General features: G+C 40.3%; 1 protein-coding gene across 3 annotated transcripts in view; it reads left to right on the plus strand.

The window, feature by feature from the left end:
- Nucleotides 1-4,421: 4,421 nt before the first annotated feature.
- SLC35E3 (solute carrier family 35 member E3) overlaps nt 4,422-15,941 on the plus strand; it is a 33,920-nt gene continuing 22,400 nt past the window's right edge. The window contains exons 1-4 of one of the 3 annotated variants that reach the window (XM_045506979.2): nt 4,422-5,082; nt 5,927-6,037; nt 9,907-10,065; nt 13,909-13,991. In XM_045506979.2, coding sequence (XP_045362935.1) covers nt 4,681-5,082; nt 5,927-6,037; nt 9,907-10,065; nt 13,909-13,991 — 755 coding nt within the window. In that variant the 5' untranslated portion in view covers nt 4,422-4,680. The remainder of the gene's footprint in view (nt 5,083-5,926; nt 6,038-9,906; nt 10,066-13,908; nt 13,992-15,941) is intronic. The other 2 variants (XM_010970490.3, XM_010970491.3) reach the window with 2 other exon arrangements.

Below are 15,941 nucleotides of genomic sequence, written 5' to 3' on the forward strand. Positions count from 1 at the left end.
CAAGTAAGCTGAGCAGGAGGAAACTATTTCCAGTTAAAAGGTTTCTGAGGAAGTAGCATTTGAGCTGGGGTTTGAGTAATGCCTGAATTTGGAAAGACAGAGAAAGCACAAGAGTGAGGCACTGAAGATTAGGAAATTGGTCTGGGCAAGGCCTACAAATGGTAAATGCTTGTTTATGAATCAGCAAATATACCAAACTGACTCGAGTGTAGAACTCACAAATGAGATGACTGAAAGAGAAGGTGACTCTAAGAGAAACCTGATGCAGATTAACAACTCCCAAAGCTAGCTGATCATCTGGGTCACATGATGAATTTGTTAAATGTATTTACGGACACTACCCCTAGAGCTGCCTGGCTCAGGAGCCTAGGATAGGGTCATAGAATTTGTGTTTTTAAATATGGTAGGCCATAGGTGATTCTAATTAGCTAGGTTCAAGACATTCTGGCTAAAATCAGAGATGAGTATTGGTCCTCCTCCTGTACCCAAGACAAACGGCAGTAGTTGATCTTAACACTGTCCTCCTGGCATTATTTGGGGAGAGGTAGAGGTAACGGACTCTGCCTAAAGTTTTGAATTATGCTCAATAAAGTGATCCAAAGATGAAATGTTTACTTCTCAAAACCTCTTCAATTCTTACCCCTTACTACGCATCCATTTAAAAAATGAGGTAGAAGTATGAACTGATGTGAAAATATAACTTTAACAAAACATGTACCGAATTTGTATGCTGAAAACTACAAAATGCTAATGAAAGAAAACAAAGGAACAAAATAAGTGGAGAGACACACCGTGTTCATTCTTTGGAAGACTCAACATAGTAAAAATTTCAATTGTCCCCAAATTGATATATGGGTTTTACACAATTCCTATTAAAATTCTAGTGTAAAATAGTTGTAAATTAGTTGGTATGGTTGAATTAATATTCTTAGGTTTGATAATGGTATTGTGGCTAGGTAGGAGAGTGTCCTTACTCTAAGGAGATGCATACTGAAATATTTAGAAATAAAAGGTCATGAAGTCTGCACTTTACTTTGAAATGGTTTAGCTTTAAAATAATACTATATAGATAAAGCAAATATGGCAAAAATGTTAATTAGTGAATCTATATGAAAGACACAGGTGTCTTTATTATACTAGTTTTTCAACTTTTCTGCAGATGTAAAAATTTTCAAAATAAAAGATTTGGGTAGAGTTCAGTAAATTGTGAGGGAACCACTGAATATCCATATGGAAAATAATGAACCTTGACCCCTACTTTATACTGTACACAAAAATTAGAGATGTATTGTAACCTGAATATAAAAGCTAAAACTATAAAGCTTTTAAGAAAAATAGAGAATATCTTTATGACCTGAGAGTAGGTAAAGATTTCCTATACAAGAGACAGAAAGCAGTTACCACTAAGGAAAAAAATTCATCAATATATACAACTTCTGCTCATCAAAGACATCATTAAGAAAATAAGCCATAGTCTGGTAGAAAATATTTGCAGAGATATATCTGGCCCAAAAAACTCATGTCCAGAATAGATAAGAACTCCTACAATTTCATAATAAGAAAAAGGCCAAAAAAAAAAAAAATCTAGAGTGGGCAAAACATTAGAATACGTGATTCAGAAAGGAAGACAATACATAAACAATGTGCCCATGAAAAGTGTTCAAATCAACAGTGAATGTAAATTAAAACCACGATCTGTCACTACACATCCATCAGAATGGCTAATATCAAAAAGACTAACAACCAGTGTTTGCAAGGATGTGGAGAAACTGTGACTTGGACACACTGCTGGGGGGAATGTAAACTTGTAGAATCTTCAGGAAAAGTTTGGACTATTTCTTATAAACAATCACCTACCTTTCAACCCAGGAATTTCACTCTTACATATTTACATAAGAGAAATGAAAATAAATTCCACAAAGATACCTGTACAAAATATTCATATCAGCATTATTTATAATAGCCAAAACCCGGAAATGACCCATATGCCCTTCAATGGGAGAATGCTAAACAAATTGTGCCGTGTTTACACAAAACAATACTACCCAACATGAAAACGAAAGAGCTGATCTAGTCAACAAAACCTAGCCACAAAAGAATACATACTGTATGATCCATTAATATGAAATTCCAGGACAGTTAAAACTAATCTATGGTGAAAATAAATTAGAACAGTGGTTTCCTCTTGGGGGTGGGGTGGGGACTCTCTTGGGAATTTTGTGGGGTGTTGGAAATGTTCTGTATCTTGACAGGGGTATGCATTACTAAGTGCATCCATTTGTCAAAAAGTGTACAAAGTTTGGACATTTCACTGAATGCAAATTTACCATTTAAAAATTAAATGGGGTGGGGAGTAGGGATACCTGAAACAAAAATGGCAGTTGGTGAAGCCAGGTCTGTTGGACAGAATTGATTACCGTGGGGTGGGTATAGCTAAGTGGTAGAGTGCTTGCTTAGCATGCATGAGGTCCTGAGTTCAATCCCTAGTACCTCCACTAAAATAAAAAAAATAAAAAAGGATTGACCACCATAGCATTTTAATCTTGTTTGGAATTTTTCATAATAAAAAAAGGTAAAATGGACCAGGAGCCAGAGAAATTTGGGTTTGAATCTTACTCTTATCCCATTCTAGCTGCAAGATTAACACCCATGACATCTCTTTTCAACCTCTGTTAGTGATAATAATAATCACACTTCAGGACAAGTAAGGATAAAGGCCCCTGTGCTTTGGTGAGGAAGGCAGAGAAAGCCACTTAATCAACTGAATCAGACTGGGGAGGTACACATTCTGGAAGAGTAGGAAATTGAATGAATGTCACAGGTGGGGTTAGGCTCATGAAGGCCTTGAATGGCAGGATTAGTAAACCTAACCCAATAAGCATTTGGAATCTGCTAAATATTTTTATATTTTAGCCCAAATTTCAGAGTTCATATTTTAACTATTTAACAGATAGTTAACAAATTTCAGAGTCAATAATTTAACATATTTTCAAATATTATAAAGAGAAATAGAGGAATGATAAAAATATAATTTATCATTCACGCTTAGATTAGCAGTCTGAATCTATAACCACAAGGAGAAAATGAACTGGGTAGACTAAATGAAGATAAGCTAATTAAGAGCTAGGCCGTTTCTTGGGGAGCAGGTGAGGGTAAACGTCTGATAAGTCACTGACCAGTAAGGGTTCTGTGGATCCAAACTGGATGAGAGGGTGGCAATATAAACACACGACTGAGAAGGCGCACAGTACAGAAGGAATTGGTAGTTTGGTGGCATGACAGGAAGAAAAGCTTATCAGGAAGACAGTTTTAGGAAAGCTAGACTTCAGACTTTACGTAATTAACTTCTCATTCTCAAATCTTCATATGAGTCATTTTCTTGGGGAACCCCTTGACCACATCTCCCTTGGCAAGTTTAGATCAGGTTCTTATTACACATTCAAAGGATTATATTTTGTTGCTTCAGAACATTCACTTCTCATGGTTTACGATTGTTTAGTGTCAATTATAATTGTCTAGTAACATGTGTGAGAAAGGGTCTGGTCTGATTTTACTTGCCATTACCTCCCAAGTGCCAAATACAGTGCCTGGCACAGAGCAGATGCTCAATATTTGAATAATTCTTAAAGAGGCAATTGAAACTGTCCGACTACTTAGGAGTTAAAGACAGAGAGACTACTACATTGTTCTGGAGACTGTGGGCAGGCTAGGCTAATCTCGGGGAAATTCACAGCCTTCAGTCTTTTTAAATAAAAATAAATGAACTGACCATTCCATTCAAGAAATCAGAAAAAAGTCAGAGTGAAAAAAATGAAACAAAATCAGTGTAAGCTATCTTTGAAAAGGCCAATAAAATACACAGTTACGCACAAGGCTAATCAAAGGAGAAAGGAAACCCACATGCATGTTTAGAGTAAGTAAAATGATGTAACAACCGATGAAATTAATTTAAAATACAGCAGAATACTATATCCGACTCTGACCAAGCATATTAGAATATTAAAGTAAAATGGGCACTTTTCTAGGACAGTGAAAAACCAAACATTGATTCAAAAAGAAGAAAATCTGAATAATTTACTAACCATGATGAGTATGTGACGGCTCATCGTACTGTCCGTATACTCCTCTATATGTTTGGATTTTTAAAATAAAATGTTTAAAAATATGCTTTCAAGAAGTAATGCTTTCCTCTCTCTGCGGAGGGCTAAATTTATTCAGCACCAATACTGTGCAGCAAGTTGACCCGACTGACACACAGGAAATGTCAAACATCAAGAAAGGAGTCCCGGATCGGCCCAGCGAGGGTTAGCCAACACCGGAGGTAAGGGACTTAGAGCTAAGCTCGCCACACCCAGAGCCCAACGCGCCTGCGCAGGCAGAAGCCGCTCGGCCAACAGGTCCAGCCCGGAAGCGCGGGCGCCCCGCGTCACGTGGTCGCAGACGGAAAGGGGCGGGGCGCGCGGGACGTGCTGCCGCGTAGTCGCCGGCTGAATGGGCGGCGGCTGAGCATGTGTTTGCCGCTGAGGCTGCTGCGCGCCTACGACCCGAAGGTTGTATGCCTATCCCTGGCCCGATGGTGAAGCCGGCGGCTGCAGGGACGTAGAGGAGGAGAGAAACGGCAGCCAGACACAGGTCGGGTGCCCCTTCCGGAGGCTGCTAGGCCCTGGCTTCGTGGGGGTCATGGCAAGCCTGACGGACCGAGTGCGGGGCAACGGGCGCATCGCCGCCGGACTTCTGCTCAACCTGCTGGCGTCCATCTGCATCGTGTTCCTCAACAAATGGATCTATGTGCGCTATGGCTTCCCTAACATGAGCCTGACCCTGGTGCACTTCGTGGTCACTTGGCTGGGTTTGTATGTCTGCCAGAAGCTGGACATCTTTGCCCCCAAAAGTCTGCCGCCTTCCAAGCTCCTCCTCCTAGCCCTCAGCTTCTGTGGCTTCGTGGTCTTCACCAATTTATCTCTGCAGAACAACACCATAGGCACCTATCAGCTGGCCAAGGCCATGACCACGCCGGTGATCATAGTCATCCAGACCCTCTGCTACAAGAAAACCTTCTCTATCAAAATACAGCTCACACTGGTGAGTAGCTTCAGCTTGACGAGGCTCCCCTCCAACCACCCACCTCCTGGACCGTCTTTCCCCCCGGGAAATTTGAATGGTTAACCTTGCACTAATTCTCTTTCCCATAATCTTGAAATCCACACACGAGTCATCTGTGAGCATGTGAACTTCAGGCTTATTTGGGAAAGGTGGAAAAAAGCCATCTTGGCACTCTGTTGGGCTTTTAGCCCAATAGCGTTGCTTGTGTGAGTTTTAATAACTATAATTTGATGGAAATGAAATGCTATGATCAGTAAGAAAAGAAAACTGTATTGGGTGATGCAAGTCAGTGTATCGGACTAAGTGCAAAATCTCAAACTAAAACGATTATGATCAACGCTAAAAGTTTAGCATAAAATATGTCTCAGGATATGCCTGTGCCGACTTACTGCAGAGGTTTCTGCATCTTTAAATTCAAGAAAATGGGCTAAAGTATTTTTGGCACTTCATAACTTACAATATTCAAAATCGTAATGCTTTTGTTATACGTTTTTGTTTATATATTGTTGAGACACTAGGTTTGGGGGTCCATTTACACCTATTGCATACATGTGATTTTTTTTTCTTGCAAAGTGAAATACATTGACTCATTATTTTACCCAGAATTTTAAACAGAATTAAATGTGAGCATAAATACAGAATTATCATTTCACTTTGAAGAATAGGATTATCTGTATCTTTTCCGAATGGAATAAAGTATTTGTGGAGATTTGTTGTTTCCTAGTGATGTTTTTATGATTAACCTTGTAAGACACTGTGAAAGGAATACTAATTTTGTCTCGTGAATTTAATCTGAACAACATTTACCTCTTTTTCTTTACAGATTCCTATAACTTTAGGTGTAATCCTAAATTCTTATTACGATGTGAAGTTTAATTTCCTTGGAATGGTGTTTGCTGCTCTTGGTGTTTTAGTTACATCCCTTTATCAAGTGGTTGGTAATTTTTTTTTCTTTATGTGCCTTTTTAGCAGATTGCATAAATTTTGAAGCTGTGTCCCAAGGTTTAGAAAATACAGTATAGAGACAATAGACTGTTGGAAAGAAAGCATAAGTGCATAAATTGTCTGACTCAAGGTGAAGAGAAGAAAGGAGACAGAGACACGTGGGTGTATGATGCTCACCAAATACCTCCCTACCTGTTAGTAAGTGTATAATACCCATGCTTAACAGTCTGAGTTTGGGGTGATGTTATATTATTTTCTGGGAAATCTTTACAAAATGAGTAGTAAGGCTTTTTACTTGAGGATTGAGTTCACTGGTTATATTTATCATTTACTCTTTAATTATGACATCATTTTGAAGGAGTGAGTACAGGCCCAAAAATTTGAACACAAAAGGAAAATTTCAGATTTATAAATCCTTGCCCCCCCAAAACATACCACAGTTACAGCTTATATATTGACTTCTGGTAATTTGTCTGTGTCAGTACTTTATAGCAGTGGGTATTTTACTTCTTGCACTAGCGCTGTGCTTTGCCTGTAGCAGGCATTTTTTAGAAATTTGTTCATTCACTTACTTCGTTACCATAAAATCTCAGCAAATACAAGTTTTTGTTTGTTTTGTATATAGTGGGGAAAAGAATAACGAACGGTATAGGGTACAGTGAAACAGTATTTTCTCTATACTGAAAACCTTGGACTGGAAATTCTGGGTGTGCCTGCATGGGGAATCAGCCAAAATGTGTGACCAATTTTACTTTTTTCGCAAATGTTCACTGGTTATCAACTAAGGCATTCTTGTTAAGAATGTTAGGAGTTTAATGATACAGCCTTAGCATCTTAAATTTTCTAGTACTGGTCATTTCAGAAACATTGTTATGTGAAAATTCTGGGGTTGAATACGTTTTTTAAGTGGCACAGAAGCAGTTTAAATGAAAGAACAGTGACATGAAAGGATGGGGCACCCACTCAGTCTTGTCCCTTGGCTCTAAGATATTCTTTTATTACAGAGAGAAGTCAGAGGAAGCTCAGGTTTGTGCTTTAAGAAAACTACACTTGGGTGTATTTCATTGAGTTTAAATTTTTTTTATTAGATCCAGTGAATGAACGTTCCTATTTACCTTTTTTGTTAAATGAACTTTTTGGGGGGGCCTAGTATGGATTAATTATTGAATATAGCAAGTTTAATTGTTGAACATTAGAGTTTCTTGTTTTTCTCATCAATAACTTCAATTCATGGTACTCTCCGTCTATGCCGATATGACCATTTTTGTTCACATAAGTCTTAAAATTGCTCTAGATTGGAATCGAAGGGTCCTGTATATTTATCCTCAGGTAGCTATCTGAAATGAGGTTCATCAAGGAATGATTGTCTACTAACTCATGGACAGAGTCTTTGAGTACTAGTAAATGATAAAAGTACGGTTACAGAATAGGTACATTCCCCCCAAAATTCATTTTAAAGAAAGTCGTATTTTTCAATCATATCCTGGTGTAATTTCTATGTTATTTCTTCTTATACTGCTACAGCATTGAAAGGAGTTAAAAGATGCATGATCAGCTGTTAGCTTTAGTAGTAGATAGACGGTTGACTCCTTCGTTCATTCAGCAGACGTTTCTTCTGCTCAGCTTGCTACAGAGATGAAAAGCAGCTATAATCCAGTGTAGCAGAAACACATGGAGACAGGTGATCACAATTTGTATAGCTGAGGGTGTGAGGAAAGTTCTGAGGAACACCAGAGAAGAAGGGGCAGTTCTGCAAGAGGGTGAGGAGGTAAGATGTTATGGGAAAGTTAATTTAAATCAAAGGACACATAGGATAGGAATTTGCTTAGCGAAGAAGTATAGCGGAGGTCTTTCTTGGCAGTGATGTGTGAAGTACGGAGCATTTTTGGAGAACTTGGTTTGTTTGGTGAGACTAGACTTTGTGGAAACTTGTGCACTGTGGAAAGACAAGGCTAAGGGGTGGGTGAGACCAGATGGTGGAGTACTTGAGTATCTCTAGGAGGAAGTATGCTCTTTATCCTGCGGGCACCGGGAGAGGAGTTCAGCTGGGGGAGTGACTTGATCACTCCCTGTTTTAGAAACTTAACTCTGGTGGCAGTGAAGGGAGAGGAGGAGAAGGAAGGCAGAGTGACAGACAGAGCAGTTGGGAAGCTCTCCAGGGTTCAAGGGGCAGGCGGGCAGGACCTGAACAAGGACAGTGGTACTGGGCGTGGAGGTAAAACTCCAGAGCCCTTTTGGAAAAAGAATTAGTGGGACCTGACTGAATGTGAGAGTGAGGAAAGTAAGGAGCCCGAGCCTTGGAGATTATTGTATCTTCATTATCCAACCCACCCAGGAGGAGCTACTCTGGGAAAGGAAGGAAGGAGCTTCACCATAAACAAGTTCCTGCAGATTATCTAATGAAGCCAGCCAGTAAGCTGTGGAAGGTGTGACGTTCAGGAGGCTCAGGGAAGGAGGTCAGAACTGCAGGTGTCAGTGGAGAGTAAAAGAGATCAATTGGGGAGAATGAAGAAGGCCAGTCTCCTTTACAGATAGTAGGCGGAGGGAGAGGTGAGTGAGGAGGGTGTGCAAACTGAAGTCACGTTCTTTCAAGAGCATCTGCAGGTTGTACACGGAGCTCCAGCAGGAAGAGGGCCTAGGAGGGGTCTGTGGATGTGGCTGTGGAGGGGAGGGTGCCCTCTGGGGGAGCAGCTTCTTGAGAGGGATGGCAGCTGGAAGCCAGCCTGCACTGCAGTGTGGACACGCGGAGGCCTGAGGTCCCCACTGTCCCAGGCTGTTCTGTGTTGGACACGTGGCTGCCCAGAGAGGCTGCTGCAGCCACGCGGGGCCAGCGGATCCTCGGTGCCTTCATTACTGCTCCCTGCGTGCCCTGCGCCAGAGAATCGACTCTTTGTCCTTCACAGGCACAGAGAACTCTTAGCAAGGCTGGCAGGAGTCCGCTTCAGATTTCCTGCTATATTTGTCCTGGTGGATTTCTATAGACGAGACTTTATGTAACGGGATACCCAGACCTACAGGAAAAAGAATTATGGAGGAGCGGTGATTCAAAAGCACGGCTATTCCTGCCAGATCGCACTCACACAGTCCTGTGGAGCATTCTTTAAAGCCACCTTTTCAGTTATATTTGTGAGGCATTTTGAGGACTGATGGGATTTGAGGCTTTGAGGCATTGGTTCTACTGAATGATGGTCTTTGAGGGTTTGTGATTATTGAGTTTATTGAGGTGTCCTGGTGGGGGGTTACCCACAGGAAAGTCAGCCGTGAAGGGGAAAGTTCTTTCTACCATCGATCGGGTTTTCTGAAGCGAATGAAAAGACCTCACATGCCTTTGTAGCCACACACCTTGGCAGCCACCTGGGATAGCTGAGGTTGCGGTCAGTCTCTAATTAGAGCCCGCCCTGCCCCCTCGTCTTCGCTTTGAGGGGCCATTTTTAGAAAGAAATGAAGTCTGACTCTGCATTTGTATTCCTGCTTATCCTGCTTGTAAATATTATCCTGCTTATTCCTGCTTATAACTTTCCTTTCCTGCCTAATTTTCCCAAGATCTCTAATGTCTGTGAGGCCCTGGATGCAGAGACTTTCCCCATTTACTAGGATCAGGAGGGAAGAGAAGACTGTTTTTTTCTCCTTTACAATCGAGAAGAAAATAGATCATTAAATTTATAAAGCTCCTTTCATCCAAGGTGCTTAAAGGATATGCATGTATATTATTGATCTTTGGAATCTTATAAGATCATTAGGCATTTCCTCTTCCCCTAGCTCTGCCCCACATTCCCACCTTTGTGGCTAGAGTTGCATATTAAGTGATGCTATTTTTTTTTCATTTCTGCCTCACTTGTTTTCTCTCTCAATTTTCAGTGGGTGGGAGCTAAGCAGCATGAATTACAAGTGAACTCGATGCAGCTGCTCTACTACCAGGCGCCGATGTCATCTGCCATGTTGCTGGTCGCCGTGCCCTTCTTTGAGCCAGTGTTTGGAGAAGGAGGAATATTTGGTCCCTGGTCAGTTTCTGCTTTGGTAAGTTCTAATTGTTTTGGTGTCTAAGAAACAAGACAATAATAATTTCTCCTTTATTAATGTAATTTTTAGTTTTCAGAGCACTGTCTCAGATCCATTTTCACATTTAATATTCAAAATTACCCTGTAAGGGAGGCAAGCAAGCTAAGGATTATTCTTCAGATGAAGAAACTGAGGCACAGAAAGATTAAGGGACTTGATTAGGGTCAAACAGCTAGTCAGCAGCAAACCCAGGACTAGAATTCAGGTCTTCTGATGCCTGGCTACTATCCTGACCATGCCAAGCTATAGCCCACAAATACTGTCAGGATTTTATTAACTTTTTTATAATGAAAGTATAGCTTTGTTGATTGTATTGTAATAATACAAGTAGTACATGCTCGTTGTATAGATTTCTGAACGTACATGAAAATATAGAGTGAAGGTCTCTCAGAATCCTGCCACGCTGAGATAATTACCTTTACCACTTTGGTGATAATCTTTTCACAGATCTCTTTTTCATATACACAGACACAGGTATGTGTGTGTGTTCAATTTTATTTACATGGAACAAAATTTATATACTCTTCTTGTCATGGATTCCTTTTCCCCAGCCCTCCTACCCACACACACTTCAACATCCCGTTTCCCCACCCCTGCTTGTTGAAGTAGGTCGTGTTCACATTCTAGTGTTTGTTCTCCATATTTTTCTCCGTGCTGTACATGCCCACATATAAACACACACAACATCCACAGGCACAGAAACACGTGTGTATACATAGATTAAATGTTTGTTTCTCTTACAAAAGTGGGGCCGTATTACACATGATTTTCTGTGTCTTGCTTTTCTCACTTAACAATATCTCTTGAAGTCTCTTCAAATTATTCTTTTGAGTGTCTGTATAATAGCTGCAATTCTTAACCACTGTGAACGGTATTACAGTAAACATCCTTGTACATGTGTCCTCGTGAACAGGAACTTTGTGTTCTATGGAATAGAGTCTTAGAGTGGAATTGCCAAATCAAAGGGGTATGCATGCTGGGGACATTCTAATAAAGTTGGAAAGTATAATCCCCTACTGAGGAAAGGAACTTCTGCTTCTCATACTTTTAACACAGTCTGTGGGAATGTCTTTTTTGTTGGTGACATTAATTTCTCAAACATGCATAGCCCTCAGTCTGTTCCAGGCACTATTCTAAGCACTTCGCAAATATTAATTTATTGGATCCTCATAACAACTTTATTAGGTGGGTACTATTATTATCCCTGTTTACTGTTGAGGAAGCTGAGAGATAGAGTTAAGTAACTGACTTAAGATCCAATAACAGAGCAAGAGTTTGAATCCACACATTCTGGATCCAGAGTCCACGCTCTTAACCACCTACTAGGCTACCTATGAGCAGATTGGTAGTTGTTTCAAATTTGTGTACTTTGGCCATAGGGCCTTTTTTCCAAAGTAGAAACCAACCGACCTCTCTCAGATAATATTTCCTCTTACTTTTACTGAAGTTCTAGCCAACTTGGTCATCTGGTCTCCTAACCACTGTGGCTCGGGCACCTTAGACTAGAAAGGGAGAGGTTTCCTGTGACTGGCCCTCCAACAGATTTGAAAATGAAGAACTCAGCTGAAAAGCCATCAGAAAGGTCAAAGAACCAAGAGCACAGCAGTCTGAGGCCATTGAATAAGGGAAAGTCTCTTTCATTCCTTCTTGTCCCTAGAGGGCATCATTGCCTCAAAAGTAGAGTATGTAATTGTGTTTTTGATGATGTGCCAGGTCATTAAGAAATAGGTCTGTGACTTTCTGTGAACTCAGTAAAATCAACAGTGATACATTTCTAGAAACAGTTTCTAAAGTCTTTAAGGAGCAAGTTTGTCTTGGTTGAAAACTGAACGAACCTCACTGTTGGCAAACAAATGAGGTGTTCCTGTTTCTACCTAAATAGGAAGTACATCGGGCTCCCCTGGTCCCCTTATAACTGCACTGATTTAAAAGCTGAAAGGAGGTAGGGTATAGCTCAGTGGTAGAGTGTGTGCTTAGCATGTACAAGGTCCTTGGTTCAATCCCCAGGACCTCTGTTAAAGTACTACCACTACTACTACTACTACTACTACTACTACTACTACTACTACTACTAAATAACTAAACCCCCCCCAAAATAAAAACAAAATGAATAAAAATAAAAACTGAAAAAACCCACATGAGACAGAAAGAATCTTCAAATATGACATGTTTTCTTTGGCATTGAAACTTCTTAGTAATTCAAATCACAATTAATATTTGCTTTAAATTCTCTTATTTCAGAAATAGAAAATGACTTTATAACTTTTACAGTAATGCTGTGGGATGGGCTTGAACAGAATGTTGTGTGTCTCCAGTGGTGCAGCCACTTTGTCCGCCATCCTCAGCCATGTCGGTGTACTCGCTGTTCTAGGCACATGCCTGTGACACCCATGCTTTCATGCCTCCGTGCTCTGAACCATACTGTTTCTTCTGCTTGAAATCCTACCCCTCTTATTTCTCTCTCTAATCTAAACATACATTTGAAATCCAAAGACTTTTCTTGCTTTCTCAGCCCAAAATGCCATCTCCAGCCTAGAGAGTCCTGTAGAATCTGTTGTCTCTTTGCTCAATGATGAGGCAGAGCTCAAGACTCATTTTCTTTCATTGAGCTGTGCATCTTGTATTGCTCTCTCTCTTCCACATAGTTATGAGGTAGCATAGCATAGTGAGTTAGGAGCCAGGACTCCAGAACCAGACTTCCCTGGGTGTAGATCTCAGCCCTTCCACTTACTAGCTGTGTATCTTAGGCAAGTTGCTTTACCTCTCTGTGTTCTGTTTTCTTGTCTGTGAAAATGGAAGATATTTTACTTCCTTACGGCTGTTTGTAAGGATTAAATGAGCTTGTATGTGTAAAACATTTAGAACAATTCTTGGCGTATAATGAGTACTATGTGAGTATAAGCTATGATAATTAAGAGTTTTATTATGTCCTCGGGTGGTTTCTAAGATCTTTGAGGGCAAGAGTCCATTGTGTTCCTTACAAGGCCTGGCCTAGTTTTGTAGATATCCAGTGAATGCCTACTGAATGAGTTTAAATAAGAATGAGTATGAGCAGTTCAATGGATAAAAGATCTGGAAGGATATATACCAAGGTATTAACAGCAGTGAGTGGTTGACATTGTAAGAATTCCTTATAAGAGCTCTCATCACATGGGAAAGTAATTTTTTTTTCCTATTTAATTTTGTATACATGTGAGATGATGGATGTTCTCTAAACTTACTGTGGTAATCATTTAATCAGTCAAATCACGCTGTCCACCTTAAACAGTACGCAGTGCTGTATGTCAATTATACCTCAATAAAACTGAAAGAAAAAAGAATTCTTTATATTCTTTTTGCTCATCTTTATTTTCTGACTCTTCTATAATGAATATATACTACTTTTATAATAAGAAATTATTACAAAATGCTTTTTTTTTCGATGGATAAGAAAAATGAACCTGGAAATTCACATTTAGAGGCAGGATATTATTGGAGCATTTTCCCATTACATTTTATAGACAAAATTACATTTCTGAATAATTTTCATTCTGCTCTTTTACCCTCAGTTCTTGCTGTTTCCCAACTTGATTCTCTCTTTTTTAAAAATCTTTTTTTTTTTTTAATGGAGGTACCAGGGATTGAACCCAGGAGTACATTCTAGGCAGGCACTCTACCACTGAGCTATACATATACCCCGCCCCCCACTAAAAATCTTATTCTTAATGGTTGATGGAAATTCCTGACGAAGTGTATTTTTTACTTGATGATGGTAATGATTGCAGCAGCTTTGCATTAATGATTCTTTTGGTTTATTTGTAGCTTATGGTCCTGCTATCTGGAGTAATAGCTTTCATGGTGAACTTATCGATTTATTGGATCATTGGAAACACTTCACCAGTCACGTATCCTTTTCCTAGTAACTTACAAGTGCCTAGGTGCCTAGTCTTTTGTACTCTCCAAAACTCTGTCACCTTCATTTTGTTATTTCAGTCTACATTTCCTATTGCATGGCCTCAGTTGAATAGAGTGAATTCTTTTTTGTTTTTTTAGTGTGTATCTTTTCACACTAGAGTCCTTGGAAATGTAAAGAAATATGTACTAGAGAAATGGGTTAACTTTCTGTACCATAAATGCTTTTGAATTTTCTTAAGTAAGAGCTGCCCTTTTCCCCTACCAAAACTAACATAGATCACCATTCCTTGCACATAGTGAAGTTAAATAAGTATTTGTTGAGCAACTAATGAAGTGGATACTCTGGTTTGCCATCACTTTTCAGTTATTAATAGTAATAGCTAGATGTGGTTAATCCAAATAACAGAAATAATTGCAGACCAGTCACTCTGACTTTTGAATTTGTTTTTGTATTTATTTGGACATTGGTGTGCCCATGTTCTCAACATTTAAGAAATGAAGTCATGACTTAAAGGTCTGAATCAAATTCAACTGCCCATTTTTAACATTTTGCTTTTGATGAGTGAACACTGAGAGCAAAGTAAAAAAAGCAGCGTATTTGCCAATTATCAATAAATAAAGCAATGATAATAATAATATTTTTAAAAAACAACACTTAGTAAGTGTTTATTTTGTGCCAGGGACTGTTTGAAACACCTTATGCGTATTAAGCATTTCATTTTTGAGCAGTTTGATGAGATAAATTCTGTCATCTTACTCTACAGAGGAGGAAGTGGAGGTGCAGAGGGGTTGGATAACTCAGCATCATCCAGTTGAAAAGCTCAGTGTCCAGATTTGAGCCCCTGAGGTCTTGCCCCAGATCTTGTGCACCGTGCTGCCAAATCATGACATCTAAGTTTGTGCCCTGATGAAGAACATCCATTCATTCAACAAATATTTATTGAGCACCCAGTGTAAACCACTCCTTGACTTAATAAGTATTCTCATACTGAATAGCTACTGTATATCGGGCACTGGAGATACAGTAGTGAACCAAAGAGACAAAACTCTTTGCTCTCACAGCCTTAAATTCTGGAGCAGGAGACAGGCTAGAAATAAGAAAAATAAGAAATATACATATACAGTATTAGATAATGTTAAGTGACAAGGAGAAAAAATTAAGCAGGAAAGGGAATATGGAATGTCGGGGACAGAGGGCCATCGGGAAGGCCTCCACAGGGAGGGGACTTCCAAGTAAAGACCTGAAGCGAGTGAGGTTACTCCGAGCAGATGGGCACGGGTGGCATTCCAGGCAGAGAGAACAGCCAGGGAGGGGCTGAAGGGACAAGAGGCCTGTGTGCTGGAGCTGGAGGAACAGAGGGCAGGGGTAGTAGGACTCTGAGAGTAACAGGGAGCCAGACTGAGCAGAGCTTTCATATGAGGATTGTTTTCTGAGTGCGAGGGGAGGCCATTGGAGTTTTGAGCAGAGAAATGATGTGGCTTTATGAATGTTCTCATAGGACCCCTCTGGGCTGCTGGGTTGAGACTAGACAAAGCAGGGCTTTTCAGCCTCAGTGCTGTTGACCTTCTGGACCAGACAGCTGCTCGTTGCAGAGGCCTGTCCTATACACGGGAGGATGGATGTTCAGCAGCATCTCTGGCCTCTACCCACTAGATGCCGGTAGCACCCCCCTCCCCAATTATGAAAACCGAAAGTGTGTCCAGACCTTGCACACATGACGGAATCAGCCCTCGCTGAGAACCACTGTACTGAAAGGGCCAAGAGAAGAAGGGAAGCCATCAGGAGGCCACTGCAGGGTGCTGTTTCAGAGACCACAGTAGTTTGGTACTAGGATGGTCACAGCGGCTGTAGTGAAAAGTCACTGGATTCTTCATATATGTTCAAGGAGTGCCAACAGGTTTTACTGGCAGATTGGAAGTGGAGAATGAGAAAGGAAACA

Source organism: Camelus bactrianus, chromosome 12 (assembly GCF_048773025.1).
Source record: "Camelus bactrianus isolate YW-2024 breed Bactrian camel chromosome 12, ASM4877302v1, whole genome shotgun sequence".
In the NCBI taxonomy this organism is placed as follows: domain Eukaryota; kingdom Metazoa; phylum Chordata; class Mammalia; order Artiodactyla; family Camelidae; genus Camelus; species Camelus bactrianus.